Source organism: Hydra viridissima, unplaced genomic scaffold, assembly GCF_058129835.1.
Source record: "Hydra viridissima isolate aposymbiotic clone 2 unplaced genomic scaffold, HvirCarnegie_v1 scaffold_1, whole genome shotgun sequence".
In the NCBI taxonomy this organism is placed as follows: Eukaryota; Metazoa; Cnidaria; class Hydrozoa; order Anthoathecata; family Hydridae; genus Hydra; species Hydra viridissima.
Window position 1 is genome coordinate 14,530,318 of NW_028324300.1, and position 27,992 is coordinate 14,558,309.

Sequence of the window (27,992 nt, forward strand, 5' to 3'; positions counted from 1 at the left end):
TTCACAATTTAATTTTCAGATGTTCATTTAGCATAAAACAACGAAAACAAGTTTTAAAAAATGTTATTTACATCACTTAACCTCGCCAAAATGTAGTCCGCGAATCGTTGCGCAGCAGAAAACGCTGTTGAAAGCACGCTTCCTAACTTAAATGATGAAAATTATACTAAAATCCGTGCGAAATATCGTAAGAACATAACCTATTTGAATTATCGGCTGAATTTGCTCCTTATCTTAATTTAGATAAAAAAAGATGAAGATAATGACACCTAGTTAGACACTAGCTATTTTCTAGACGCCTCTTCTAAAAATCTAAAAACTTAATGAACTTCCCGGGGATTAATTCAAAGCCATTCGTTACACAGAATAAAAAATTGATTTCGTGGATGCAGTTACTAGAAAATAAAAGCTGTTAGAGAATTTTAAGTTCAATTTAATGGTCTAAAGTATTTGAGTTCATAATATCAAAAAATACAAAATATAAAATATAGATTCAAAGTTTTTTCATCCACACGCTAAGTGTAATTCAGAATGTAAAGATTATTATCTAAACGTTTTCGTAATATTTTGATCTTTCAATACTTAAAAAACTACAAAAACCAGATTTAAGTGACTTATCTTACAAAATAATTACTTCGAATAAGTTCGGATCAGTTCCAATAAGTAATCCGAACAAGCTCGAAGTAATTGATTAAACAAGATTTTCAAGGGAAAAAAAAGAGGAGAGAAAAGCGTGGATTTTATTAAGTTTTCTGCTATGAAGTTAAAATAAAAACAATAATTTTTTTTTATATATATATATAAATAGTATTGTTTACTTTTGATCAAAAGAGTTTAAATTTCAGCGAATTAAAAAACGTTTTATCGGTAATTCAAGAGACAAATCTAATTGTAATATCTAGTGAGTCATTCTGTGGAAATAGTTTCACGTGACGCATCTCTTTTTGGTTGTTTATAATTTCTAAACAATGAAGGTGAGTCACCATATTCAATATTAGCACTTGATGACTCATAGTGGTATCAAAAAAAAAAAAATTACCACTTGTTTTAATGAACCGAGGTATTAACAAACATGCTGCAGTAAGACTTAGATTGTTTAATGAACTACTTATCAAAATGTTTGTAAGTAAGGCATACCACTTCACATATGAGGCTCCTAAAAGTAGTCTGGTGGATCCAGTATACCTCCGAAAAGAAAAAGTTTCTTATTAATCTTTTTAATTACGGAATTAACAACAAAAAAAGAAAAAGATAAAAGATTTCAGATAAAGAGCAATAGTAATAATTTTTGTCAAAGACTTTTATCTCTACAGCTAAATATGTAGGTATTCTCTGGTTATATATGCAGCATTAAATAAAACAATGACTGGTATTAACGATTTTTAGCAATTTTTTTCACTTGCTGTAGTACAGACACTCCTTTATATTTACTGAATTAGATAATAGAGAAAATCATCTTAACATTTTATCTAAAAGTTAAAGATTTAATGAGGAGAAAATCTCTCTTAAAGATAGTTTTTGTGACCTTTGTTGTATTTACGATACACCGCCTAGCTCAAAATAATGACTCACTGCGAGTTTTATTTAATCGATGTAAGTGTGACTTTTTCTTTTTCAATCTAAATTTTTATTCATGTGTTTGTATTCTCTGATATGTTTGTTTTTTCTGATGTATTCTTTTTTCTCTGTTATGTTTGTTTTTTTGATTATCTTCTGATTTTTATATACTGGAAATGTTTTTAAATTGTTTCAAACATAAATGTAAAGAATGTTAATTTTAAAATGCTATTTAGGGCAAAGTGACCTAATAATGGCCGGGTCTTCTTAAGAGCCAAATTTGGGTCAGCTTTTGTTACATTTATTTACTTGGCGGGACATTTACCTAGTTGATTAGTATTATTTCGTGTTTCTTTGATATATCTATGTTTTATTTGAGCTTTTGAAAATTTTTCTATTAGGCTTGATTTTTTAGAAATCTTATTTTTGTCAAGGTTAGTAGAAATAAATATTTTATATCGGCGGTAGTCATTTTTGTTTTTTTCAAGCAACTTTGAGACGCATTTAACGAAGTATTCCTTCGGGTACGGCTTTATAATATACTTTGATCTGTTTTGTTAGTTTATTATGTTTATGCATACTGTTTTATTTGTCAACACACAAAAGGAAGAAGCATAAATGTAGCCCAAACTCAAAGATCTCAAATAGTCTCATTAATAGCCACTCGTTTGACCAAATAAGAGCCATGGCTCTTATATGGTACTAACGTGGCTAATATTAGGATCTTAGTGTAATTTATACTGTATAAACACTATAAAGTAAAACTGATTTCCATTTTATTTCAAATGCATCAGTTATTTATATAAACATAACATATAGACAAGTACTGATGTAACATTAATTTAGTATATAGCTAGTAAATATATAAAATAGTAACTTATCTGTACAATGCATGTATATACTTTATATATATATATATATATATATATATATATATATATATATATATATATATATATATATATATATATATATATATATATATATATATATATATATATAGTATCATTTTTAAGTCTTATAAAGGGTGGTTAAATTTCAAAGGCCGATGTTAAATTTGAATAAAACACAAGTTATTAAGGAATTTATTGTAACATCTTTTTATTATGATAATATGGTATGATTCAATTATGTATGGAATAAAATATCGGCCAAATGGGCGCCGCGACCTCTGCGGCACACCTCCATTCGATGGTGCAAATTTTCGATGACGCTGAGGCATAATTGAGGTTCTATGCCGTTAATGTGCCGAATTATCTCATCTTTTAGCTCTTGAATTGTTGCTGGCTTATCAACGTACACCTTTTCTTTTAAATACCCCCAAAGAAAGAAGTCCAACGGTGTCAAATCACATGATTTTGGCGGCCAATTGACATCGCCACCATGTGAGATAACACGGCCATTGAATTTTTCGCGCAAAAGAGCCTTTGTTTCGTTAGCTGTGTGGCAAGTGGCACCGTCCTGTTGAAACCACATATCCTCCACATCCATATGGTCCAATTCGTGCCATAAAAAGTTCGTTATCATCTCACGATAGCGAACACCATTCACAGTAACTGCCAGACCGGCATCATTTTGGAAAAAATATAGTCCGATGATGCCGCCAGCCCATAAACCACACCAAACAGTCACTCTTTGTGGGTGCATTGGTTTTTCGACAATCACTCTCGGATTAACATTCGCCCAAATGCGGCAATTCTGCTTGTTGACGAAGCCACTAAGGTGAAAATGGGCCTCATCACTGAAGATGATTTTCGTCGGAAATTGATCATCGATGGTTGCCTTTTCTTGCCACCATTCTGACCATTGACGACGTTTGAGATGGTCAGTGGGCTTTAGTTCTTGGGTCAACTGCACCTTGTAAGCGTGTAAATGCAAGTCTTTATGCATAATGTTCATCATCGACGAGCGTGAGAGGTGCAACTGAAGGGCTCAATGGAAAAAGTACTCAAGTCACAAAATTAACGTTTTGAGAAAATTTAGTTTGATAAGAGATATAACACTTCAAAACAAGGATTTAAAATGGCTGATCAAAGTAGATTTTCTCAAAACATTTACTTTGTGACTTAAGTACTTTTTCCACTGAGCCCTTCAATTGTTGGCTACGACGACGAGTTGATGTGGACGGCTCTTCAGCCACACTGTCGCGAACAGTAGTGATATTTTCGGCAGTACAAGCTGTACGAGCATGCGCTGGTCTTTTCACATCTCCTACAGACCTGGTTTGCTCAAATTTATGCACGATTTTTCCGATTGTACGCACATTTGGACGATTAAATTGACCGAAAAACTCACGAAGTGCACGATATGCATCTTGATTTGAACCCCCATTTTCATAATAGGCCTGAATAACTTTAACGCGTTGCTCGATTGTGTAACTTTCCATGGTTCAAATTGAGTCAGTCTGAAATTGAGAAATGGCACATTAAATACAGAAAAACAATTTACGTTTAGGTTTGGTTCACATTCAACATCGGCCCTTAAAATTTAACCACCCTTTACTATATTTTAAAGCTTGTATATTATTTCTTTAAGTTGATTTTTATCATGGAAAGCACAAAAAGGAACAAGAATATAAAAAATAAAACTGCCTCTAGTTTTAACTCAAAGTTTACCCAGAAAGTGACAAAGATTAAGAGATTTCAGTGGTCGAGTGTTGATATGAAAAATGCAATTGCAGCTGTTGAAAATAGTTCAATGTCACAACGAGAAGCTGCATTACAATTCAATGTTCCCCGGTCAACTCTTGGTAAATATTTTAGAGGAGATTCAGTTTTTGGTGTTAGACCTGGACCTAGGCCAATATTATCTAGCAATTTAGAGAACAAGTTAGTTGAATATGCAGCAACAAGGGCTACACTTGGATTTGGATTTGGAAAAAGACAATTTAAAAAATATGCTTCTGATTTAGCCATGAAACACAATTTAAAGTTTAAACATTCAACTCCTTCAGAAAAATGGTGGCGCTCATTCAATAAGCCACATAAAATTTTAGTTTTGCGAAAGCCTGAAGGTACTTCATCAGTTCGCCATCAATGCATGTCTGTTCCAAAAGTAGCAAAATATTTCTATTCACTTCATGGAGTTTTGCAGGAGACTCATGCACTTTTAAAGCCATCTTTGATTTGGAATATGGATGAGTCCGGGTTACAGATGGACTTTACACCTCCAAAAATAATTGCAAAAAGAGGTACAAAACACCTTTTATCTTGTTCAACAGGAAAACATGAAACCATAACCATTATTGCTGCTATAAATGCTGCAGGTGATTTAGTGCCTCCACATTTAATAGCAAAAGGTAAAACGATTAGGTCTCTTCAATCTTTTAATACTACAGATGCACCTTCAGGCTCAAATTGGAGTTTTAGTGAAACAGGTTTGACAAAGCAAGGGATTGCTTATCTTTGGTTCACCAATACTTTCTTGCCTAACATAGGCAGAGATAGGCCACAAGTTCTCATAGTTTATGGTCACGATTCTCATAACTCAGTTGAATTATTGTCTGTTGCAATTGAAAATAATATTCATATTGTGGAAATGCCAGCACATTGTTTGCATTAGCTCCAGCCTCTAGATCGAACAGTATTTGGTCCTCTTAAAACATATTACAATAAAATCTGTCATGAATTGATAAATGAATATCCTGGAGTTACTGTTGACAAGCCTAATTTTTGTGGTCTTTTCAAGAAAGCCTGGGACCAAGCCCTCACAGCTGATAACATTATTTCAGGGTTTCAATCGTGTGGCATATATTCATACAATCCATCTGCTATTCCAAGCACAGCTTACTTGCCTAATTCTGTCTATTCCATACAACAACTGCTTGATGAAAATGATCTGCTTGAATCAAGTTTGCAACCCATCAAAACTGACACAAGAATAACAACATCAGAAAATTTGATAGAAGTGGGAGTTGATTTTGAAATAGAATCAAGCACAAATAAATCTGAAAATACGTCTGAATATAAAAAAACATATAACACTGATTTGGTAAACCTTTACAATAATACTGCTTCTTTGGTTTGGGATACTTATTTAACACATGAGCAGTTTACAACTTTCAACTTTTGTATCCAGAATAGTTATGACATTCCAGATCCATTGTATAGATTATATAAAGAATTCAAACTGAAAAAGAGTTCATGCATAAAGGATGTTTTTGACATAGATATTCCAGTGCCAAATGAAAACACAGATCTTCCTATTCCAATTCTAAACGAAACCATTGTTCAGTCAAATTCTATGCCAAATGAAACCACAGGCCAGCCTTGTTATTTGACCAATGAAACCCCCTCTCATTATAATCTGATGCCAAATGAAGCTATTGTTCAGCCTATTCTGACACCAATTCAGTCTTGTACAAAGGGTTCTGCTAATGATAGTGACAATGATATTTTGCCTTATCCAAAGATATATACTATCAAGTCAAAAGAAAATCGAAGAAAGGTTCAAAAATATTTTGTATTAACTTCATAAGAAGCTATGCAATCGAAATTGAATAATGAGGAAAAGAAAAAAAATAAAGTCAAAGCAACTAAAGAAAAAAGATTAAAAAAGAAAAAAGAAAAAGAACAACAGAAGAAAGAGACACAAAAATTATCTAAAAAAGCTAATTTAGTTCAAGAGATTAATAGCAATTAAAAAATTTCTCAACTGATTTTTTATTTCCTATTTGATACACTAGCTAGATTCGAATAACAATAAACACTCCGTTAAAGTACTGCTATAAACCAAGAAAAAAATATTTTTTAGCAAAACAGAGTATATTTTACTATACTCTTTTTACTAAAAAATTTTTTTCTTAGTGTCTAGTAGTTCCTAATTCATTATTAGGCTATAATCATCTGATAAAATAATACTTTTTGATATATCAGCATTCTTAGATATGTCAGTTATAGGTTATGTAAATGGCTCATAATAGGTACCATTTCTCAATTTGCTGGCTACTATTTGGTCTACCCGGCCATTAACTGGTACGAAATTAAAATCTCTGTTTAAATATATTTTTCTTTGAATGAAGCATATTTTTTAGGTAAAGCCGTTTGTCACCAATGTAACAGTGAAAAAATAAAAGCTCCGTTAGATTAAGGCATTCTTCACGGCTATCAAAAAGAAATTTATGGCCATTAATTGGGCACTTTGCCCTAATTGTTTTTGGCGCTCCATCTGCATAACCACTAATCAAACTAGCGGTATAAGAAACCATTAAAACGTTTCATTATGAACACTTTGTATGGAAAACATAATTTTAGAATTTTCAAAATTATAAAAAAAAAAAAAAAAGGCTTGTATTGAATATTTTGCAGAATATGATTTCCTTGAACGCACATTTATTTAAAAAAAAAAAAAAAAATACCCCTCTAAGAATTTACGGAAATGAATTTGATTACATTAGGTAACTTAACGTGAACTTTGCTTTTATAGATATCCAAATAAAAGGAAATTTTATTAAATATTGCAGGGACTATCCTATAAGTAATTTTTGACTGCACACGGTTAGCACGGATCACGATAATGCCATCCTAGCTGACCCAAGAACGCCACTTATATGGGGTAATAGCGTACACATCAAGGTACCCTGTGATGCAAATGTTGAAACCATTTTATTTTGTCCGCGGAAAATAACTTCATTTGAATGTTCAAATTGAGTGAAGTTTTGACTTCATAGTGCGCCAATAAAAGCACCTGTAGAATGAGAACCACTTTATATAATTTGATAATGTTTGGTGTAAATGTTGCCTCCAACCACCGATTACAGTGATATTCGGTCACTATTTTTGTCCGCGGAAAATAACTTCATTTGAATTTGTCTCTTCACTCCAGAGTCTTTATCGGTCCTTTGAGTGAGAGGCTATTTTGTGGCGGTGAGCTGGTTTCATCCCTGAACGCAGTAGCGACAGTTCTTAGACAAAACTTATGAAAACCTTAGCCACCATCAATTCTGAGCTTAACAAAATAGCCACCAGAAATTTTGCGAGATTGAAATTCATGATTCACAAGACTTAATAAATCATTGCAGTGAGCAACAACCTGAACTGTACCAGAATCTCCCTTTCCGTTGGTGATTTTTAAGTCACTGCAGCTGAAGAAATCACTTAAGTGTTGACCTGCTCTTAGGAAGTTCTTGTAAAATTTTGGCTCTACTATCTTGCTGCTTAATATTTGGTTTATAGTTTTGACCTGTTCTTTTAATCGGTTGTTTGACAGGCCCGTATTTAATTATACATTTACAAGAGCTAGAGTGGTCAATTTTGGAGAGCTTAATGGTGACAGGGCACTATTTCGATCCGAAACCAAAACATGCATATTTTATGTTTATAATTAACTTTGTTTAGCAAGTTTGTCAAAGCTTTTAAATTACCGTAAAGTGTCTAAATTTGCAAAAAATGTTGACTTATTTGCAATTTTCATCTATAAAAATCTGCTTTAAACTTCTTATTATATTGATGTAAACTTGCAAATCATTTATTTAGGATATCTAAATTCTGTTTTAATTGTTAAATTTATTTTTATAGATTAAGAAGTAGCTTTTCAAGATTGTTTAAAAATTGTGCAAAGTTAACCAGGGTCTGGGTAACTTTGCACAACTTAAAAAAAATTAGAATAGCTTTATGGTATGTATGGGATTGGTGCAAAGTGACCTCTTTTTTTATACTTTCTGAAAGAAAAATAATTCAAAGGGCAGTTAAACAAAAAAACAAAAGATTAATTCTAGCATTATTATGCTTAATAAAGAATATAGCATGCTATGATAAAAGAAAACTGAACACAACCTCATTAAAAACACAAAAAAGTTCATTTGTATTTTTATTTGGTAAACTTAAATAATTAAATAATTAAAAAATTAAATAAAATTTTTATTTGGTAAACTTAAATAATTAAAGACTACTTTTAGATAAACTAAAAGAATTAAAGATTTCCTTTTTTTGAATAAAAAATCAAAATTAGCAAAACACAGTTCAAAAGCTCTACTGAAAGCCTAATTCTGGTACTTCGAAAAATTTCCTAGTTTTGCTTATTTTTTCCTCTTTGGAATTTTCTTTGAGTCAAAATCACAACCCTCGTTAACTTTTTCTAGATCTTCAATGCTAACACTTTTGCCTGCAGGAACAGAAAGTTTATTTTTTCGTTTATTAGTTTCTAAAGATTCCAATGATTTAAATTTGTCTTGTAAGAAAACCTTAAAGCTGTCTTCTAGAAATTCTTTATCATAAGATTATCTATCTCTAAATTTCGTAAGAAATTCATTGACATTCACTGGATAGATACGCACTTTCTAATACCTGATTGTAAAATACGAGCCTGATTTGGCTCGATAGCAGGCATTAACTAATTTAAAAGTTCTGGGAAATGTTGTTTGTCAAGAGATGTCTTTGTGCAGCCAACAGGTGAATCTTTATACTCTGTGATAATTTTACGCCAAGCTGTTGTCAAAGGTTTAAAGAAAGCTACATCTAGGGGTTGAGTTGTATGTGTACTATTTGGTGGTAGACAAACAAACTTTAACTTTAACTTTTGGAGAGATGTGAGAGGATAGGTTATCGCCTAAGAGAACTTTAACTCCTGATTTCTTTTTCAAAGAAGGTAAAACTATAGAAAAAAACCACTCTTCGAAAGTTACTCCATCAAACCACCCACTTTTAGTACTGAAGTATCTGGCTCCTCTAGGACCTCCTACACACCAAGTTGATCACAGATTAGTAGCCTTATAAACAACAAAAGGTGGTAAAATTTCACCTGCTACATTACCTGATATCATTATAGAAATAAAGGGTGTTTTTTTTAGAGGTATAGAACTTTAAATTGCAATAAAACAACGATGGATTATTCGATTGACAAGAATTTTTTTTATTAGAAAGATAATCTTGTGGCATTACATTTTAAATATAATTTCTGGCATATGACCGCCACGGCTGGCTCGGATGTAGTCCAATCTGGACGTCCAATTTTCGATGACTTTTTCCAACATTTGTGGCCGTATATTGGCAATAACACGGCGAATGTTGTCTTCCAAATGGTCAAGCGTTTGTGGCTTATCCGCATAGACCAATGACTTTACATAGCCCCACAGAAAGTAGTCTAGCGGTGTTAAATCACAAGATCTTGGAGGCCAATTCACAGGTCCAAAACGTGAAATTAGGCGGTCACCAAACGTGTCTTTCAATAAATCGATTGTGGCACGAGCTGTGTGACATGTTGCGCCGTCTTGTTGAAACCACAGCTCCTGGACATCATGGTTGTTCAATTCAGGAATGAAAAAGTTTGTAATCATGGCTCTATACCTATCACCATTGACTGTAACGTTCTGGCCATCATCATTTTTGAAGAAGTACGGACCAATGATTCCACCAGCCCATAAAGCGCACCAAACAGTCATTTTTTCTGGATGTAACGGCGTTTTGACATACACTTGAGGATTATCTTCACTCCAAATGCGGCAGCTTTGTTTGTTGACGTAACCATTCAACCAGAAGTGCGCTTCATCGCTAAAGAAGATTCGCTTATGAAAATCGGGAACAACGGCAATCTCGTTTTGGGCCCATTCGACGAATCTACGCCTTGCTTGATGATCGTTTGGGTTCAATTCTTGCACGAGTTGGATTTTGTAAGCACGCATACCAAGATCCTTCCGCAAAATCTTCCCTATCGATGGCGGATAGACTCATTCGGGTCTTCCGCAATGCTACGCTCTACAGTAGCAATAGCTTCTTCTGTACGCACCGTATGGCGTCTCTGGGGATGCGAGTTATCAATAAGAGTAAACATGGTTAATGGAATTAACTGCTCTGATGGATGATTTTGTCGAGGATAAAATGGACGTAGAGCGCGATACGTATTCCGCACAGAACCATTATTTTCGAAATAAAATTGAACTATTTGCAAGCGTTGTTCAGGCGTGAGTCTATTCATGATGAATTGCCAAACCAAACTGAGAATAAATCACTTGTCACCTGTTAAATTGGTCGCCATCTTGAACAGTAATGCCAACTTAAAGTTCTATACCTCTAAAAAAAACACCCTTTACTTGTCTTAGAAGTGTTTCTTATATTTGTGGGGTATTTACTGCCTTTTTTTACCAAGCACTTTTTTAAGCCAGGGTCATTAGTTAGGTTTGTTTCATCATAGTTGTATATATTGCCTGGAGGAACATCTTGTATGGTTTTGGTAAGATTTAGAATTTTTTCGTTAACATTTGCTCGTGATTTTTTTATGTTTGGCATAAATTTATTTGTCAATTCTGGATGTCTTTGTAAAAATGGCTTGATTAAATCAGGCCCAGGAAAGACTTTATATTCTTTTACTTTTCTAAAATTGTACATAAGGTTTTAAGCTATGCTCTCCTTTCGGTTTGTAACAAATCGTTCTTCAATTGACGCCACATTTTGTTGCAGCTTGATCTTGTGTCAGCTTTTTAGATTTTACATCTTCAAGACATTTAGCTAGATTGTCCTCTGTATAGTTTTTGTATTTTCTGGTTTTAAGCTTTTATTTTTAATGACTTGGCATCTGGAAAAAACAGTACTAATAACTTAATTTGACCTTGAGTTACTCAAGAAATAACCCAGCTAACACAAAACGTTCAAGTACGTTCGAAAAACGTTGGAAACGCTCTTAGAATGTTTTTAGAACGTCCCCGACCGTTTTTAACGTTCTACGTACGTTTCTTGAACGTTTTGTGTTAGCTGGGTATTTAAAGCAATAAAAAAGTATAAAATAACTCTATTATATAAAATACTTGCATGAAGTTTTAGAAAGTATTGCTTTTGGATGACCAACGACATTTAAGGTGAACTTTACACATTGTGCAAAGTTACCCCAAATTCTGCCAAAAAAGTACTTTATTTACAAGACTGTTAAATTTTAATTTTTTTTTATCGATATTAGTTTAAACACTTAGTATACTTCAAATCAATACCATAACAAACACTTTGAGCAGTTTATTCACTTTTGAGTTCAATTCTGATCTGCTACACAGGTAAAAGTTGTAAGACATAATTTTTAAATTCTACTCCTATGTTTACACAAAACGACTCGTGTTGCGAGAAATCGCGTTTATAAAACTTTTTTACATGAGTTTTATATTTACACTAAAACAAACCGTCGGATTCTAAAGTGATTTGCATTTGTATTTCAAATTTTTAGTTGCTAGAGAGTAAAACATCTTTGACATACTATTGTACAAAGTTACCAACGGTTGTGCAAAGTTAGGCACTTTTACGGTATTCATTTTTAAAGAGATTAGAAACTTATCAAAAATTTATTTCCTGAAATCTATCTAGTCTCATTACTTAATAGTCATGCCTTTCTTTCAATATATGCATGTAAAAATTATTTAAGTATAAATATTTACCAGGGATAATTGTAAGTGGAAGCCTGCCGGATGCTTTGGCAAGTCGAATTGTTCCTTCCAGAGTTAATTCTTTATTGGAAATAACTCGAGATGCATTTTGTTTAGCTGCTTTGGAATTATTTGCTGTTATAGATTGAAGGTTTTCCCTGTACTTTATTTGAGAGCATTGGTGTGGAAACCTTTTCCTAAAGGGCTGAGGCATGTGCTGCATCGCACACTTGGTTCTTTCTGAATGGTGGTTTGCTCTTCAAGAGAATGTTTTTCTTGCAGCTCTGAACGGCCACTTTAGTAGATTAGGCAATGACACATCCTGTGTCTTGTTTCAAGCCTCACTTGTATTGACTTGAAAACAAACAAAGGGGGGACTGAAACTTCCTTCCCTTCTTGTTTCCTGCACAAAGTATTTCTGCACCATTCGTGGAGTCCTTGTGGTGCCCAAGAATCACTGATATTAATCTTGGTCATTTACAGTTGGCATATGCGATTTGCTTGGAGAATAGTTAGTTGTCTTAAACATTTTTTCAGACAGAGCAAGTACACAAACTTTTGATATTTAACATGAACCTTTGTTTGATTTGGCATTGTGTGAAGTCACTAAATTTGCCTTTTACAAAATTTAATCTAAATTTAATTTGGATAGCAATCCACTTAACATACTTACTCAGCCTTTTACAAAGTTTAACCTAAATTTAAATTGGATAGCAATCCACTTAACATACTTACAATTATTAACATACTTACAATTATTTAAAATAGTGATACTTGTTAACAATTATTAATGACACTTGTTAACAATTACAATTTTTTACATATTTATAACTATTTAAATCAATGATACTTGTCACACTTAATGACAATATAAAAGAGATCTTGGTTCATGAGACAGTCCCAAAAGCGATTGATTTTTACCGCTCTTTAAAGGGCTACTCTGCCCTTCATAACATTTCTCTCTTCAAAAATTAGTACACTTTTAGAAAACTTTTGATAGAGATTTTTTTTTGTGTGCCTCTGCAACTTTTTTTATAATAGTTTTACAAATTTTGTTTAAAAACAATCAAAATCTGTAAAGATTGATTTTTCTCAGACTGTCCCTCCGAACATTTTAGCGGTCAGTTATCTTAGGTATCTAAATTTTTCAAGTCAATTATCTTAGTGAATATAACAAATATTTTCACAGTTTTTTCACAGTTTTTTTCACAGTTTTTCTGTTTTAACAGAAATAAATATAATTTATTTTCTTGAAGTTCTGTCTTGTATCTCGTCCTTTCGTATTTCCTCTCTGACCTAACTCTTTTCCTCCTGACTAACCCTTTCCTCCTCTGACTAACTCTCCTCTAACTTACTTTTTGACTCCCTTCTTTGTTTTGCATCTCCCTTTTTGTATTGGTTATAATGCTTTGGGCGTTGGTTCTTTTCATTTTTTATTCGTTATTGTGTAAAATATGAATTAATGGCTTTAGATGGTTATATTGTCATCTTGTTTTCCTTAGAATAAGCTTCCTCAAAGTATTAAAAAAATACACTACCATATTAGGTATAAAATGAGAGAATGGACATTTTTGATAAAAAGTCCTTATCTTTTGTTTTTTGAATTGAAAACTTTTTGGAAAAATGGGAGAGAGCCTACTTACTCGCGCTATATTTAGCTGCTCTCGGAGTATCTAATTTTATTCATATTTTTGATTGTATAGGTTTTGTACTCAAAAGTATTGATCAAAGAAAAGGAAAGGTATGCTTGTTTTTTATCATCATTATGATGACAGCAACAGTTTATTTCAGACAGAATAATTCAGAAAATATATATAATGATGTTTTAAAAACAAAAAAGAGATTAACAAGAAATTATATAATTTGAAAAGAAAAATTGAAAGGTTTTTTTTTAATGTTAATAAATAGTAAAGAAAAAATTATCAAAAATACCTTGCTTGTTCAAAGTTTATCTATTCGTTGATCTAAATTTGTCGTTTGCTTATTATTAGAATGATCTAAATTTGTCGTTTGCTTATTATTATTATCGTTAAAAAGTTTTTGTTTTATATTGAAAATGGAAAGAAAAATTTGTTCCTAATGCAAGTGGTATAAAGAGATTAAAGAGTGTAATAGTAATGGAGAACAATTAAAACCGTGTATTGTTAGCAACAAATAAAAAGAAAATGAAATGTGAGTATGGAAGGAATCCTCGATGTAGGCGGTGTTTGAACAAAAGTAAAAATGGGTTTTGTATTCACCTCAGAGCTAAAAATCATCGTAAAGAATATGAAGATGCAGGTCTATATGACCATTGTTATTTAAGATATTACGAAGTGCAAAGTTCTCCTAACTCCAAAATTTTCAGTCCACTTGTGTATTTCCAAAATGATTCTCTATCCATCAACGCCATTTCGTAACTTTGTTAGGTTTTAACATTCTCATCCACCGACCAGGTGTTCTATTTAAATTGTCCTTCCACAATATCAGATTTACGTTGACGTCCAAGTTATAGAAGTCAACTAACTCCCTGAACAAGTTCACTCTTTGCCGTATAAGCAGTTCAGCTGACACTTTTTATCTCAGTCTGGACTTTCCGGTTACAGCATCAGAAATCCAGTGAAAAACCGTTTGGAGTTTGTGAAAAACTGGAGTTTGTTGAACTTCCAAGCCAAAGCTATGTTAACATCGCGTAGTACGGCGTCCAGCTCTTCCATGTTTGTGTGAACTTCAGATCTGTCTTTACGCAGTCATGTTTCATCTTCAAGAGTGACTCCTCCAAGTTGGACAAGAGCTCCTAATGCCAAAGAGCTAGCATCAACCCAAACTTTTCCCTCATCACCAGGCACTTTAACTCTCCATGAGCAGGGAAGTGCGTAGTGTAAAGTATGAGCATTTTCTCTTACCCTCTTTAACACTTCTTCCAGCACACACCTCAACCCCACATCATGGACCTCATCATCCCACCCATTTGTCAAAGAAACCACCTTCCGCCTAATAATGCTGCAAGCAACGCGCAACCAACCGCTTACCGGCAAGCAACACACGAACTGCCCACATATGAAGAAAACCGTCCTCCTCGATAATGCCCGCGGAATTTCCTCTAGCCGATTGCCTCTCGACCACAGTTTTTCGCCAACCTTCTTCACGGTCAATCCGAGCACTCGTGTCCCACAACCATCGATCCTTTCGCCATCCTTACTTTTCAAGCCATATTTGGAAAAATATTTTCTAACGTATTCCATGTTAGCCACGTTCTCATCACTAAAAATATCATCTACGTATGTTAATGTCTCTTTTTTCATTTTTCATCTTGTTCACTACTGATTTCATGATCATCGGTGCCACATTAAGCCCAAAACCAATTCACGTCAGACAATATCATGTGCAATACCTGGGTTGTTACGGAAGAATGGTAAGCCCTCCTAGCAATCGTATTAAACTCATTCCAAGAATCACATCTGCTCCAAACGGTTGGAAACTTGCCACTAGGACCCGATCCCGCGCGAAGACATTGCCAACCAATGTCTTCGCGCGGGATCTTTGGTCGTTCGAAACTAAATTTTGAAAAATAGTCGTCGTTGAACATCAAGTGCGTATAATCCACGGGTATTTGAGAGTGAGCTAGCGCACACCGATCACTCTCCTCCTTGTTTTCCTGCTGCTTTGTACATTTTGCCGCCACTTGTCCCATCTCTTCGTATTTGAAATACCGAACATTCCTCTTGGGGGCGGCGCAATTCTTCGCGATGTGATTTAACCCTCGACAGTTATAGCATACAATAGACTGAGGTGATTTTGCTCTCACAACGTTGCGGCGGGTGGAGGTAGCGGTTATATTCAACTCATTCGCGCTCTTTCGATTCAAAGCGGCCCTTACTTTCGGCAACATCACGTAAATTGTCTCTTTCGCAGTCTTAAATTTTGAAGAAACTTCTTCAGGCAATCCAACAACAAACTCCTGTCGCACCGTCTCATCTGTCAACCTCGCAAGACACAACAAACGTTTCAGATCCGCTGAAAAGACGTACACTCATTCCTCATCACTCATCTTTTGCATCGTAAACAATTCATATGCTGCTTAGGCATCCAAAGAAAAGGCTTGTGGCAAGACGTCCCCAATTTTACTCGCATCCTTCTTGTCTTTTTAGCATTACTTTGCAACAAGATAGGAAAGAGTAAAGTCAACTCAATGTCTTGCATCTTCGCAATCATATAAGTTCGCGGCAGCTGAATTGCGGCATCGGACGTCCCTTCATGTTTTTCGAAAATATCCTAAAATCTCAAAGATGACTTCATTACTGTCCGGTTACCTAGTAGTTTTCTCGGGGGCAGTACAACGTTGCAATTTTGAAATCTTTTTTTAAATCATTTAAAAAACTGTCTCTACAAAAACTTCGCGTTCAATTTATACTTTACAAATCACCTCAAATATGCACTTTAAATAAACCGCTTATACTATATTTATACTTTCTCAAGGAAAGTACGTCAGTCAAACCCGCCGTACATAGTCTCTCGCACGCAACTCAATTACAGAACCATTGCTAACAAATAATACCTTTTAACTCCCTATTTATACATAGTTACCCAGAGTTCCACTCATATCATAAGAAACTAAATGAAAAACACAGCATTCAATTTTTCCAGGCTTTTTAGGTAACGTTTGGCGAAGATATACTTTTCTAAAATTCTCAAATCCCGTGCAGCTATTATCAACATGATTTTAGAAAGAGGCTTTATCTGTCGGAAAGTTATATTAACTTTTAAATTTTGATTGAAATTTAAAACATTTTTTATTTATGTAAGAGTAAACTTTAAGAAATACCTACTTTTTCATTTATTGAGGTAAGAGCAAAAGAAAATAATCAACTATGGGACATTTAATTTAGCTCTATTGAGTTAGGAGCCAATCAAATTCATCCGACTTGTCATTAGAAAATTAAAATCTTTTTATTTTTTACGATGTGTTGTAAGAGACACAGAGGTGTGAGACATATTACACTTACACTAGACATAGTAATGCAGATTGTATTTACTTTGCACAGAATTTTTTAAAGCTTTCACGACAGCTATACGTAAGAATGCAAATTATAATTGTTTATTTCCAAAAGTCACAAAAAGTATGACATGCCAATCAAGGCAAGTCAGTCATTGAGTTTAAGAAATAATGCAAACTGCCTCTGAAGAGACCACACAAGTTTGCTAAGATTTTGATTTTTTTTTTTTTCCGGAATCTTGTGTTAGTTATATCAATAAAAAAAACAATAAAAATCGTTTTTATTTATAAAAAAATGGAAATTGATTTCAAATTGCTAGAGATATATGAAGAGATTAAGTAGAAGAGATACTATTTAAATGAGAAAAATTTAGTTGGCTTTTAATACTAAAATTGAAGATGGATTATTGGGTGCGCTGGTAGGTTCTACAGCCAGTTTCGTTTAAATGCTTAAAGTTTGAAAAGTTTTAAAACCTAAATTATTGGCAAAAATGTAAGTCTCAAAACAAAAAAAGTAGAATGTATTTTTTATATTATGAAATCTTACTTTAAGACCAAATTGCTAATAATTAAGCTTTAAACTAAAGCTTCAAAACAGGTTGCATCATCAGTTATTTCATCAAAAGATGTCTCACCACGCGGAACAGTGAGACTTGCTCAAGCAAATGGAGGCCGACATGTCCCACTTGTTAGATGTAAGTGGATTTTAATTGATGCAAACAAACATTATACTTTAGCATTCATCAACTTTTTCTCAGGTGATGCAAGAAGTGCAAAAAAGCTCTTTAGGGATCTTTCTTCAATTGCAACAAAAGATCTAGCCCAAGTTCAAGTAAACACTGGTCTTTCAAATTCTGGCATTAAAAAATTAGCTGTCATCTTGAATAATGTTAGTGAAACAAGGATTGTTGAACCAAACTTCAGAGACAAGTTTTCTCCCCTTAGAAAAGGTCTTGCAGAACACTTCACCCAGGCAGTGGCTTCACATGGAACAGAAAGTCAAAGCAAAGGGAATTCAAGTCCCGTAAATTCCAGAAAGGTGAATTACTCATTTCCAGTGACTTGAAATTAGCCAATACATTTTTTGGCCTTCAATCACACTCAAGCTCTCACCCATGGAAATGGTGTGAAATTGATTTTTAAAATCAGGCCAATTGTGGACCATTAAGAACTTTTTGATCAATCAGAAAATGCTTCGCAGCTTTCACAGCAACTGGATCAGACAAAAAAACTGCAAAGCATTTCAAGAATGTTGTTCACGCACCTTTGACAATTCTTCAAGATTCCACATATGTTCTGGAGCTCATCCCTCTAATAGAATTTCATCTCCTTCTTGGTGTTGTTAACCACCTCTCACGAGTACTTCAAGTGATTTAGCCAAAAGCCACAGAATGGCCTCATGCTCTACATTTTGAAGATCAACCCTTCCATGGTGGCCACTTTGCAGGAAATGATTGTCACAAACTGTTGAAAAACGTTGACACTCTTCAAAGAACGGCAGAACAGAATTGTGCTTTTCAAGTCATGGGAATCATTGACATCCTTCAAAAATTTAACTCTGTTGTGTCTGCATGTTTTGGATGCACTTTGGATCCATCTTACATGGAGAAAATTCACCAATTTCAAACCTCATTCTTGCATCTTCAAAATGTAACGGTGACACCAAAAGTTCATGCAGTTTTTTATCACATCAAGTGATCCGAAGGTGGTCAAGATTAATACCGATTGCGTATTATATTAAATTTTGAAGATCAACACCGCTTTTGTTACTTTTTAATCAACATGTTCTTAATAAATTTTTACTCTATTTATACAGTTTTGATCGGTTAAAAATAGCTAAATTATTTTTATTAATCTTCGTAAATGGGCTATATATAGCACTTATGGTAAAGCACCCAAATACCACAACCACGCATAATTAAGATCGGAATGTCCCATAATAAGTTACAAAAATAGCGTTAACGTAAATTTCTTCCGATCATTCTCCCCCTCTTTGATACACTCCAGTCTATCAAACCTTTTCAATTATCGAACTCAAGAAGACACAATCTTGTAATTGGTCGTATAAATTCTTTTTCGCCAATTTTAACTTTTACAATTCTTACACGTCCATCTTTTCCTTCAAATACTTCTGTAATTCTACCGAGCGGCCAATGTCCTCTGGCTGTATCCGGAGAAATGACTAATACAATATCATCTATTTTCATTTTTCGGCTTTCTTGATTCCATTTATACCGCTTTGATAAAGAGGGAAGCCATTCTCGCAACCATCTTTTCCAAAAGTGACGTAATAATTCTTGTACTCGACGCCAACATGTTTTAGGATGATAATTTTTTGATTGACTTGAGTCGGGAGCGAATTGTCCTCCCACTTGTCCAGTTAAAAAATGATTAGGAGTCAATGGAACATCATCTTTTATATCAGCACTATGATACGTTAATGGGCGGGAGTTCAATAAACTCTCAGCACCTGTAAAGGCCGTATGGAGTTCTTCATCAGTAATATCGGCCTTGTCAAGTAATCCAGATACTGCACGTTTTGCAGCCTTGATCATTATTTCGAACACACCACCAAGATGAGGTCCTAGTGGAGCGTTAAAGTACCACTTGATTCCTTTATCAGCTGTAGAGTTGGTAATTTTATTCTTATCTAAGCTATTGACAAGTTCTTTTAGTTCACGAGATCCACCAACAAAATTTGTTTCATTGTCCGTCAAAACTTCCAGTGGTAATCCTCTTCTATTCACCATTCGAAAAAAGGCATTGAGGAATGAATTTGTATCTAAATTATAAGCTATCTCGAGGTGTACTGCTCGAGATAGTAAACAGGTAAACAAGCATGAGTATCTTTTTTGTCGTGTCCTCCCTCTACCTTGCATCGTTAGAAATGGCCCAGCAAAATCAATGCCAATTCGAGCAAACGCACGTAGTGGTTTCTTTAAGCGAATTGCTGGCAGAGGAGCCATAAGTTATTGAGCAGGTTTACATTTTCTTCTTCTACATTTGTTGCATTTTGCTTCTGCATCGCGGATTTTTTCTCGTCCTCGTACAATCCAATATCGTTCTGATAATTTTGTGAGTAACTGATTTGTTCCCATTACATGATTTCCTTCTTCATGGTAATGTTTAACAATCAATTTTGTAACCGCATGACCTCTCGGCAAAATGATTGGATGCTTAACATCGTAAGGCAAGTAGTAAGCATTTTGTAATCGACTACAAGAGCGTAATAAGCCATCTTTATCAATTTGTGGATTTAAAGATATAATTTTGCTTGATACTGATATTGTTTTTCCTTTTTTAAGGTTGTTATATTCTTCTTTGAAGCTTTCCTGTTGAGCTTTAACAATAATTTCCTTTTCGCTTTCATGATATTCATCAGCTGTTATATCACCTATCATACGCAAATCAATTTTACATCGATAGCTATTTATAAATCGATACATCCATCCGTTAACTCTGACAAGTCTTTTCCAACATGAGAATTGATTTATATCAAGCAATTGATTTACTACTTCGGAAGATAATGCGAAATTCATTAACACAGCGTTTTTCTTTACTTCAATTGAAGCTTCTTGTGTGATTTCAACGTGATTCTGAGGCCATTTTTCCTCTAAAGAATTCAGAAAACTTGGTCCATGCCACCATACATTATTGTTTTTTAACTCATTCACCGATGTTCCTCAAGATAATAAGTCGGCTATATTAGTTTTTGTAGGTATGTACCTCCATTGTTTTAGTTCAGTCTTTGATTGAATGAGTCCGACACGATTAGCAACAAATGGTTTCAACTTTCGACTGTGATTCCTTATCCACCATAAAACGTTAAGACTATCACACCATATAGTTACGTCTTTAATTTCAAGCTTCAAGGCCTTAACAATTTTCTCTGCAAGTCGTAAACCGAGAACAGCTCCAAGTAACTCCAGTCTTGGTATACTGATAGACTGCAATGGACTTACTCGGGCCTTTGACATTATGACTACACAGATCACTTCTCCTGTGTCATACAAACATTGTTGATAAGCAACAGCACCGTATGCTTTACAAGACGCATCCGTAAAAACGTGTATGGATCGGTTTACAACTGTCGAAGATGTTTGTAAACATCTAGGAATGTTTATCATAGAAAGATCTTTTAGTTCTTGAAACCATTGATCAACATTTTTCAAAATCCTATCCGGAATTCGATCATCCCACTCAATTCCGTCAATCCACAACTCTTGCATAATTATTTTTATTCGAATGATGTATGGTGATAAAAAACCCATTTTTCTAAAAATTTGCCATTTTTTTTAACAAAAATCTTTTTGTAAATACCGCATTTTCTTCGGTAGCGACGGAATGAAAAGTAAATAAATCAGGTTTTGCTTCCCAGACAACTCCAAGCGTTTTCATGGCAGGTAATTCTCCAGAATTTAAGTTTATATGTTCTGCCCGATCATTTTCGGGTGTTATTTTAAGAACTTCGACCGAGTTTGAAAGCCATTTTCGTGCAAACATTCCGGCTGAACTCCATAGTAGCGTGAGTTCTTTGTACAATTGAATTCCTTCTTTTTCATCAACTACAGAAATTATTGTATCGTCCATGTAAGTTGCTTCAAGAACAGCTTCAGAAGCTAAAGGAAATGTTTGTGCATACTTTTTTGCGTGTTCTTGTGTTACAAATTGAGCCATGAAAGGCGCTGAGTTGATCCCAAAAACCAGTCGATTAAACTGAAACACATCAGGCTCAGCAGTTGGATCCAAATTTCTCCATAGAATTTGTTGGTACCTTCGATCATCTTTATGTATTCCGATTCTTAAATACATTTCTGCTATATCGCAAGCTAAAGCGACTGGATATTTTCGAAATCGAAGTAAAACTGTTACAAGATCTTGTTGAAGTTTTAGTCCTTGATAGATAAAGTCGTTAATGGATTTGCCATTGTATTTTGCAGATCCATCGAACACTATTCTGACTTTTGTGGTTGATTTTTCGGGACGGAGAATTGGAAAATGTGGTAAGTACCAACCATCTTCTAGATTCTTTTTATCGATTTTCTCCAAGTATCCCTTTTCTAGATACTGCTTAATAATTTTGTTATACTTATCTCCGAGACTTTGGTTTTTCATTAGACGTTTTTCCGTGTTTTGTAGTCTGTTTAACGCCATTGTATAATTATCATCCAGCTGTCTATTTTCTTTCCATGGCAATTTTAGCTCATATCTTCCGTTTTCTGTTTTCAGCGAACTTGTTACAATATTAAGGGCGGTAGTTTCTTCTGGGCTTGTTATTATTTTTTTAAATTGCATCTCTTCCTCACCTTCAATGGCCCATAACTTTTTAATGGTGTCATTCGCATCTTCTATTTCCTTTGCCGTTGGTATCATTTTCGTAAAGTGTGTTTGAAGGGATCCTCCAGTGCCGCCAATGCATGTCCATCCAAGCTGTGTTAGCCGGGCCACTGGTTCATTAAATTCTCCTCTTACTTCTTTAATTGCACGATGCAACTCAGCATAGTCCACACCAATTAGAATGCCAATTTTTGGTTTGGGTCCAATATTTGGGAACTCGATGTCTCTCAGATGTCTCCAATTATTTGACATTTTTCTCCAATTAACTGCTTTTAAGTTTCCAGTTACATTATTTACTGTAAAGGCTTCCACTGTTATAACTGTTTTTCCATTCAACGATTCCGGCTGGAATTCCACCGGCATCGTTTCGAATGAATTAACTTTTCCATTTATCATGTTTACAGTTACTTTTTCTGTTTTACCCTGCAGTGACAACTCAGCCGCCACATCAGAATTCAGATACGTTTTTGTACTTCCATCGTCAAGCAATGCGTTAACTACAACTCTTTTATTTCCATTACGAAGAATAACCGGCACCGTTCGAAGCGATATACAGTTCATGACGTGTTTTGAATGTAGTTGGATGTTTGATATATGAGAGTTTTCAATTACCATATTCTTGGGTTCTTCAGAAATTCTCTCATTTTGACGTTTTTTTTTGTGAAGCAAGCGATTGTGAGTATCTGTACAGCCGTCAATCCCACAAATTCTTGTATTCCTGCATTCCTTTGACAAATGATTAGAGTTTAAGCATCTGAAGCAGAGTTTACATTTCTTGGCTGTTTCCCATCTTTCTTCAACAACTTGATTTTTAAATGTTGGACACTCCCATGTTTTATGATCGTTTTTGCAAGCAGCACATTTTTTTATCCAATTTGTTTTCTTTTTTCGTTCATTGTTTGTAAAGTATGAATTTCCTTCAGACGGTTTGCTACCAGTGCCTTTTTTTAAGCCATGAAGAGTCTCTGTTGCTGCCATTTGAAAATCCGCTTCTTCAACAATAAACTTTTTTAGAGTTTCAACATTTCCGTTTAATCTGTATTCATGCACCCAACGTTTATATCTTATCAACATCATCTCTGGAACCTTTTTTTGCAGTTGGTGGTATAATGTTCCGTTACCAAGTTCTTCAGTTCTATTAGCTTCTTTTAAGTTTATTACTGCCACATCCAACAAGTCGGCGAATTTTTCCAAATCTCTTGGTTGGTTTTCCCTCATAGGTTTGAAGTTGTTCAATTCATCCAAATACATGAGGACCTTTCTCCTCGTTCCGCCATATTTTCTTTCAAGTCTTTCTTTCGCAGCTTCATAGGCAAACGATGAATGCCCAAGTCCTTCAATTGCTTTTAATGCGTCGCCACATAAATATTGACGTAACTGAAGTAATTTATATTCAGCTGTCGCTGGAGCTTGATCGATACATGCGTTGAATGAAGCTTTCCAATTTTCGTAGCTCTTTTTATCGCCATTAAATATTGGTATAGAAACGCGTTTTAGTTGTTTCCATAAATCCTGTCCAATTTTTGCAGTCTTTTCATCTAAATTATTTGTTGAACGCAAACGGCTGAGTCGATTTGATTGATTCATATTCGCTATTATCTTTTTCTTCGTCCTTTAATTTTCGAATACTCGACCATTGATCACGTTGCTGCTTTTCCGTTGTCCGCATAGGTTCTCGATCCATCCTTTGGTCAAAATTAGATCTTTCACTTCCGTTGCACAATATCCATCTATTTACATGTTCCATCGCTTCCGTGAATTCGCCATTTATTCTTTCAATTTCTTGATTGAGTTTTTCTAAATTTTCTTTTGACTCCAGAAACTCGTATTTGTTTGATAAATCAACCATCACCTCGAGAACTTCGTTTTGTGTCTTTGTTAATTGATGAGTTAAATCGCGTAACTCGTTTTTACATGTCGGATCGTCGTCTCCAAGAAGCTGAATAATTTGATGTTTAATTTGCGTAAACGAAGAGTTAAAAATCGTTTTCTTCCTGTTTAATGCTGACACTTCATTTTGGACGGTTAGTTGATCTTCCATTTGATTTGTTAATTTCTGATTTCTTCTTTTTACCATTCTTCCGTTGTGAAGAAACTACCCTCTGCTACCAACTTTGATCCGAAGGTGATCAAGATTAATACCGATTGCGTATTATATTAAATTTTGAAGATCAAAACCGCTTTTGTTACTTTTTAATCAACATGTTCTTAATAAATTTTTACTCTACTTATACAGTTTTGATCGGTTAAAAATAGCTAAATTATTTTTATCAATCTTCATAAATGGGCTATATATAGCACTTATGGTAAAGCACCCAAATACCACAATCACGCATAATTAAGATCGGAATGTCCCATAATAAGTTACAAAAATAGCGTTAACGTAAATTTCTTCCGATCATCAAGGGTTTCATCAATTCTAAATGAAAGCCACTAGGGCTTTTAGTGAACGGGCCACTGAAGCTCTTCATCAATCCTTCAATGCCCACTGGCAATGGTTCAACTGGCCAAAAAGCCATCCTGACTATGGAAACCAATTAGAAGCCTGCTTTTTTAATTACAACAGCAAGTTCATTTGAATGACAGCACGAAGAAGGAGATTCATTTCATGAAAATTCATCAATTTTCTGTGTCAGAATGTTCACCAATGTATAACAAGTTTATATACATTTTTTAATTAAGCATGAGTTAAAAATGTAAAGTCTCTGTATGCTGTCATTTCAGAATTTTGTGCTATCGAATAAAGTTTTAAAGTCAATTTTTTTTCTCGGACGATATTAGACCATTTCAACTTTTACATTTTTTTTTATCTAGATATTTGGTACAATCATTCCACCAAGGGTTTCTTCGGAAGGCTTCATAGTATTTTTGTCTTTACTCATTAGGTTAAAAGAGATCGTAATTTATAAATGTACAGGAAAACGAAATGATCCACTACCATAACTGGGACATCATTCCCTGCTAGCACACAACGTTGAAAAAACGTTGAAATAACGTTGATCGACGTTGATCAACGTTGTTACAACGTTGTTTCAACGTTGTTTCAACGTTGTGTGCTTGCTGGGTTATGTTAGGAAAAATTGATTAGAAAAACTATTCGAATATTCTTCAAATACTGAAGACATGTTTCTCAAATAAATTATTTTAAATAACTTGCATAAGTATTATATATATTGCATGAATTTAGTTATAAATTCTAATTATTTGCAGTGAAGGCTTATAAACTTAATTATAATGTTTGAGAGTCTAGAAGTAAATTATTATCCATTAGCCATTTTTGATATTTTCAAATCTCATAATTTCAATGCTATTTGAATTTTTTAAAACCATTTTGACTTTTTTTTTTTAGGATTTGGAAACAGAAAGCAGCCTATTACTGACTCAACAAAGTCGAAAAAGAACTCTTTTTAAGTTTTGCATGACTAAAGCGACAGATGTCATCAATGACAACTACAAAATTTATTCAGACGCTGCAAAACTTCTTTATTGCTTCATACCAAAGGTTGCATCTACAACGTGGAAAAGACTTTTTCAAGTTTTTGATGGAAACTATAATTATGAACAGATTTTAGACATTGATAAAAACCGAGTAAGCTTTTTATTTCTGCTAATTTACTCTTAAAAATGTTGTTATTGGGAGCAAGTAAATGTCCTTCTTTACACACAAACAAATAAGCAGAACTGCAGGATATAAAAAATGTGGCTGCAATGTGGCTGCAAAACTTGTCTGTATTCGCAGTTTTCAAGAAAGTAGAAAACAAAGCCCTGTAACTGTTATTCTTAGTTTTTAAGGCATCTTTAAGTTTCAGATTTTGAATAAAAGAAAACTAAAGTTAACTCAAATACAGTATTTATTTATGAAGTTTTGATATGTTTATAATACTTATATAAATTTTCAGAAATTACTCCTGAGGCTAGTGACTTGTAAAACAGAAATTGTAGATTAGATGGTATACATTAGACGTGTCATAAAATTTAAAATTCAGACTTTTGGTCAGCCTTATAAAGAATCTTTACGGCACTTTTATCAATGCCCAGGGTTTTTCTTGACCTGACTTTAAATATCTCTGATTTGTTTTTCCATTACTTTCTTTTAATCTCAAGAACTTTTTCAATTAAAAACATCTTTTTGTCATCCTTCTCTCAACAGATGAAACTTCTAAGAATTGTTTCTGAAAAGACGCCATCAAGCATGATGTTGTACAGCGGAAATTGTGTTTTTAATGGTATCAGCCAGTGCAAAATAGTTGAATAATGTTTTTGGTTGCAAAGCTGGAATTGAAGGGGTCAGTAGCACTTTGTTATATAAACTACAGTCTGTGAGAGGAAGCAATTTTGTCTCTCAAACATACTGTAGTAAGTTCATTATTTACAGTCTCATCGTGGCGCAACTAGTAAGTTAGGAAACTAAGGGTAATGTATAATGGGACTCCAAGGGTAAGGAGAATAAAGATCCTACCCAAAGTATATCTTAGGGTGTTGTTGGGATAACAATCCAATAGTGGTGATGGAAATATTTAGATTATTAAAACAGATAAATGAGAGAATGACCTAACCCAGGTCGGAAAGGTGGGTAAAACACTCAAAGACAAAACAGCTGTAGTTGGTAGATCAGAGGAGGTATGTGTGATTGAGTATCCAAGTACTGACAGGACTTGGTACTGTCAGATAAATCAAGCATCATTTGATACCAGAAAAGAACAAAGGTGTCAACTTGCCGAAACGCACCGATGTGTTAGGTTCTCCAACAAGTGCGTTACATGCTGGTTCGCAAATGATAGCTCGTGAAGTGTCGCAAGTTTAATTTAGAGGGAAAAAAAACGAAATAAAAAACAAAACTGATGAGCATATTTGATACAGATTATTTATTTGTTTGGTGATTTCCGATTTTTTGACGATTTGCAATTGTCAGTTTAAACAATGCAAGTCTTTCAAAGTCAGAGCAAATTATTATTATCTATTATTATTATTTTTATATAATTTTTATCTCTCAACTAAAAATTCGAAAACGAACAACTTGTTTATATTGCAGGTGGAAAAAAAAACACTCTGCTCCTAAATTTTAAGACCATTTTGACTTATCCTTAGAAAAGTACTTTTAAGATTTTTAAGTCTGAAATCTAATTTCTACTTTTATGACATTTCTAATGCATATACCCAAGTTCATTTAGCACGTAACTTTTTTGTAGTTACTTGCTTGTAATTACATAAATTATCATAATTATTGCTTTTACATAGGTTCATAAACTAAACTATTCAAAGCTTATACACCTCAACCCTTCAGAAAGAAAGTTTCGCGAATGGAGATTTCTGAAAGACTGGTAGCGACATTCAGAAACAAGTTCGAAGACCCGTACACTTCTTTTTTCAGGCGCCAATATGGCTGGAGAATACTTCAGTTGTCCCGAAAAAATTTAACCATAGAGAAATACGATAAAGGAACTGAAATTACTTTTCATGACTTTGTTAATTATATTTTGAAGAAAAGACATTTTGATGAACATTGGGATTTGATGACAAAGCTATGTTCACCTTGTTCCCATAAGTATGATTACATTGGAAAAATGGAAACATTAACTGAGGACTCTGTAACAATCTTAAAAAATGCCTATTTAAACAAGGAATTTCATTTTCCACGTAACGCAAAAGATCGTTATTTATCGAAATCTAGCGACATTATGCATCAGTACTTTTCGAATTTAACGAAGTCTGAAATCGAACAACTTTATAAACTTTATGAAGACGATTTTCTTGCGTTTGGATATACCCTTCCAGTGTTTTTTT

At 34.0% G+C, this 27,992-nt stretch overlaps 1 protein-coding gene and 2 pseudogenes across 2 annotated transcripts; 2 read left to right on the plus strand and 1 right to left on the minus strand.

The window, feature by feature from the left end:
- Nucleotides 1–1,341: 1,341 nt before the first annotated feature.
- Nucleotides 1,342–27,974, plus strand: LOC149893486 (carbohydrate sulfotransferase 11-like). Of its 2 annotated transcripts, XM_090069815.1 has the most exons (4): nucleotides 1,342–1,593; nucleotides 13,600–13,637; nucleotides 25,558–25,797; nucleotides 27,447–27,974. In XM_090069815.1, exons 1-4 carry the CDS (start codon nucleotides 1,488–1,490, stop codon nucleotides 27,531–27,533), a joined length of 471 nt encoding a protein of 156 aa, XP_089925941.1. In that variant the 5' UTR covers nucleotides 1,342–1,487; the 3' UTR covers nucleotides 27,534–27,974. The 2 variants fall into 2 exon arrangements, with proteins under 2 accessions (XP_089925941.1, XP_089925944.1); XM_090069818.1 differs by lacking the exons at nucleotides 1,342–1,593; nucleotides 13,600–13,637 and adding an exon at nucleotides 21,791–21,874.
- On the plus strand, nucleotides 4,240–6,069 carry LOC149893487 (uncharacterized; annotated as a pseudogene).
- Nucleotides 8,573–12,119, minus strand: LOC149893488 (uncharacterized; annotated as a pseudogene).
- Nucleotides 27,975–27,992: the final 18 nt, after the last annotated feature.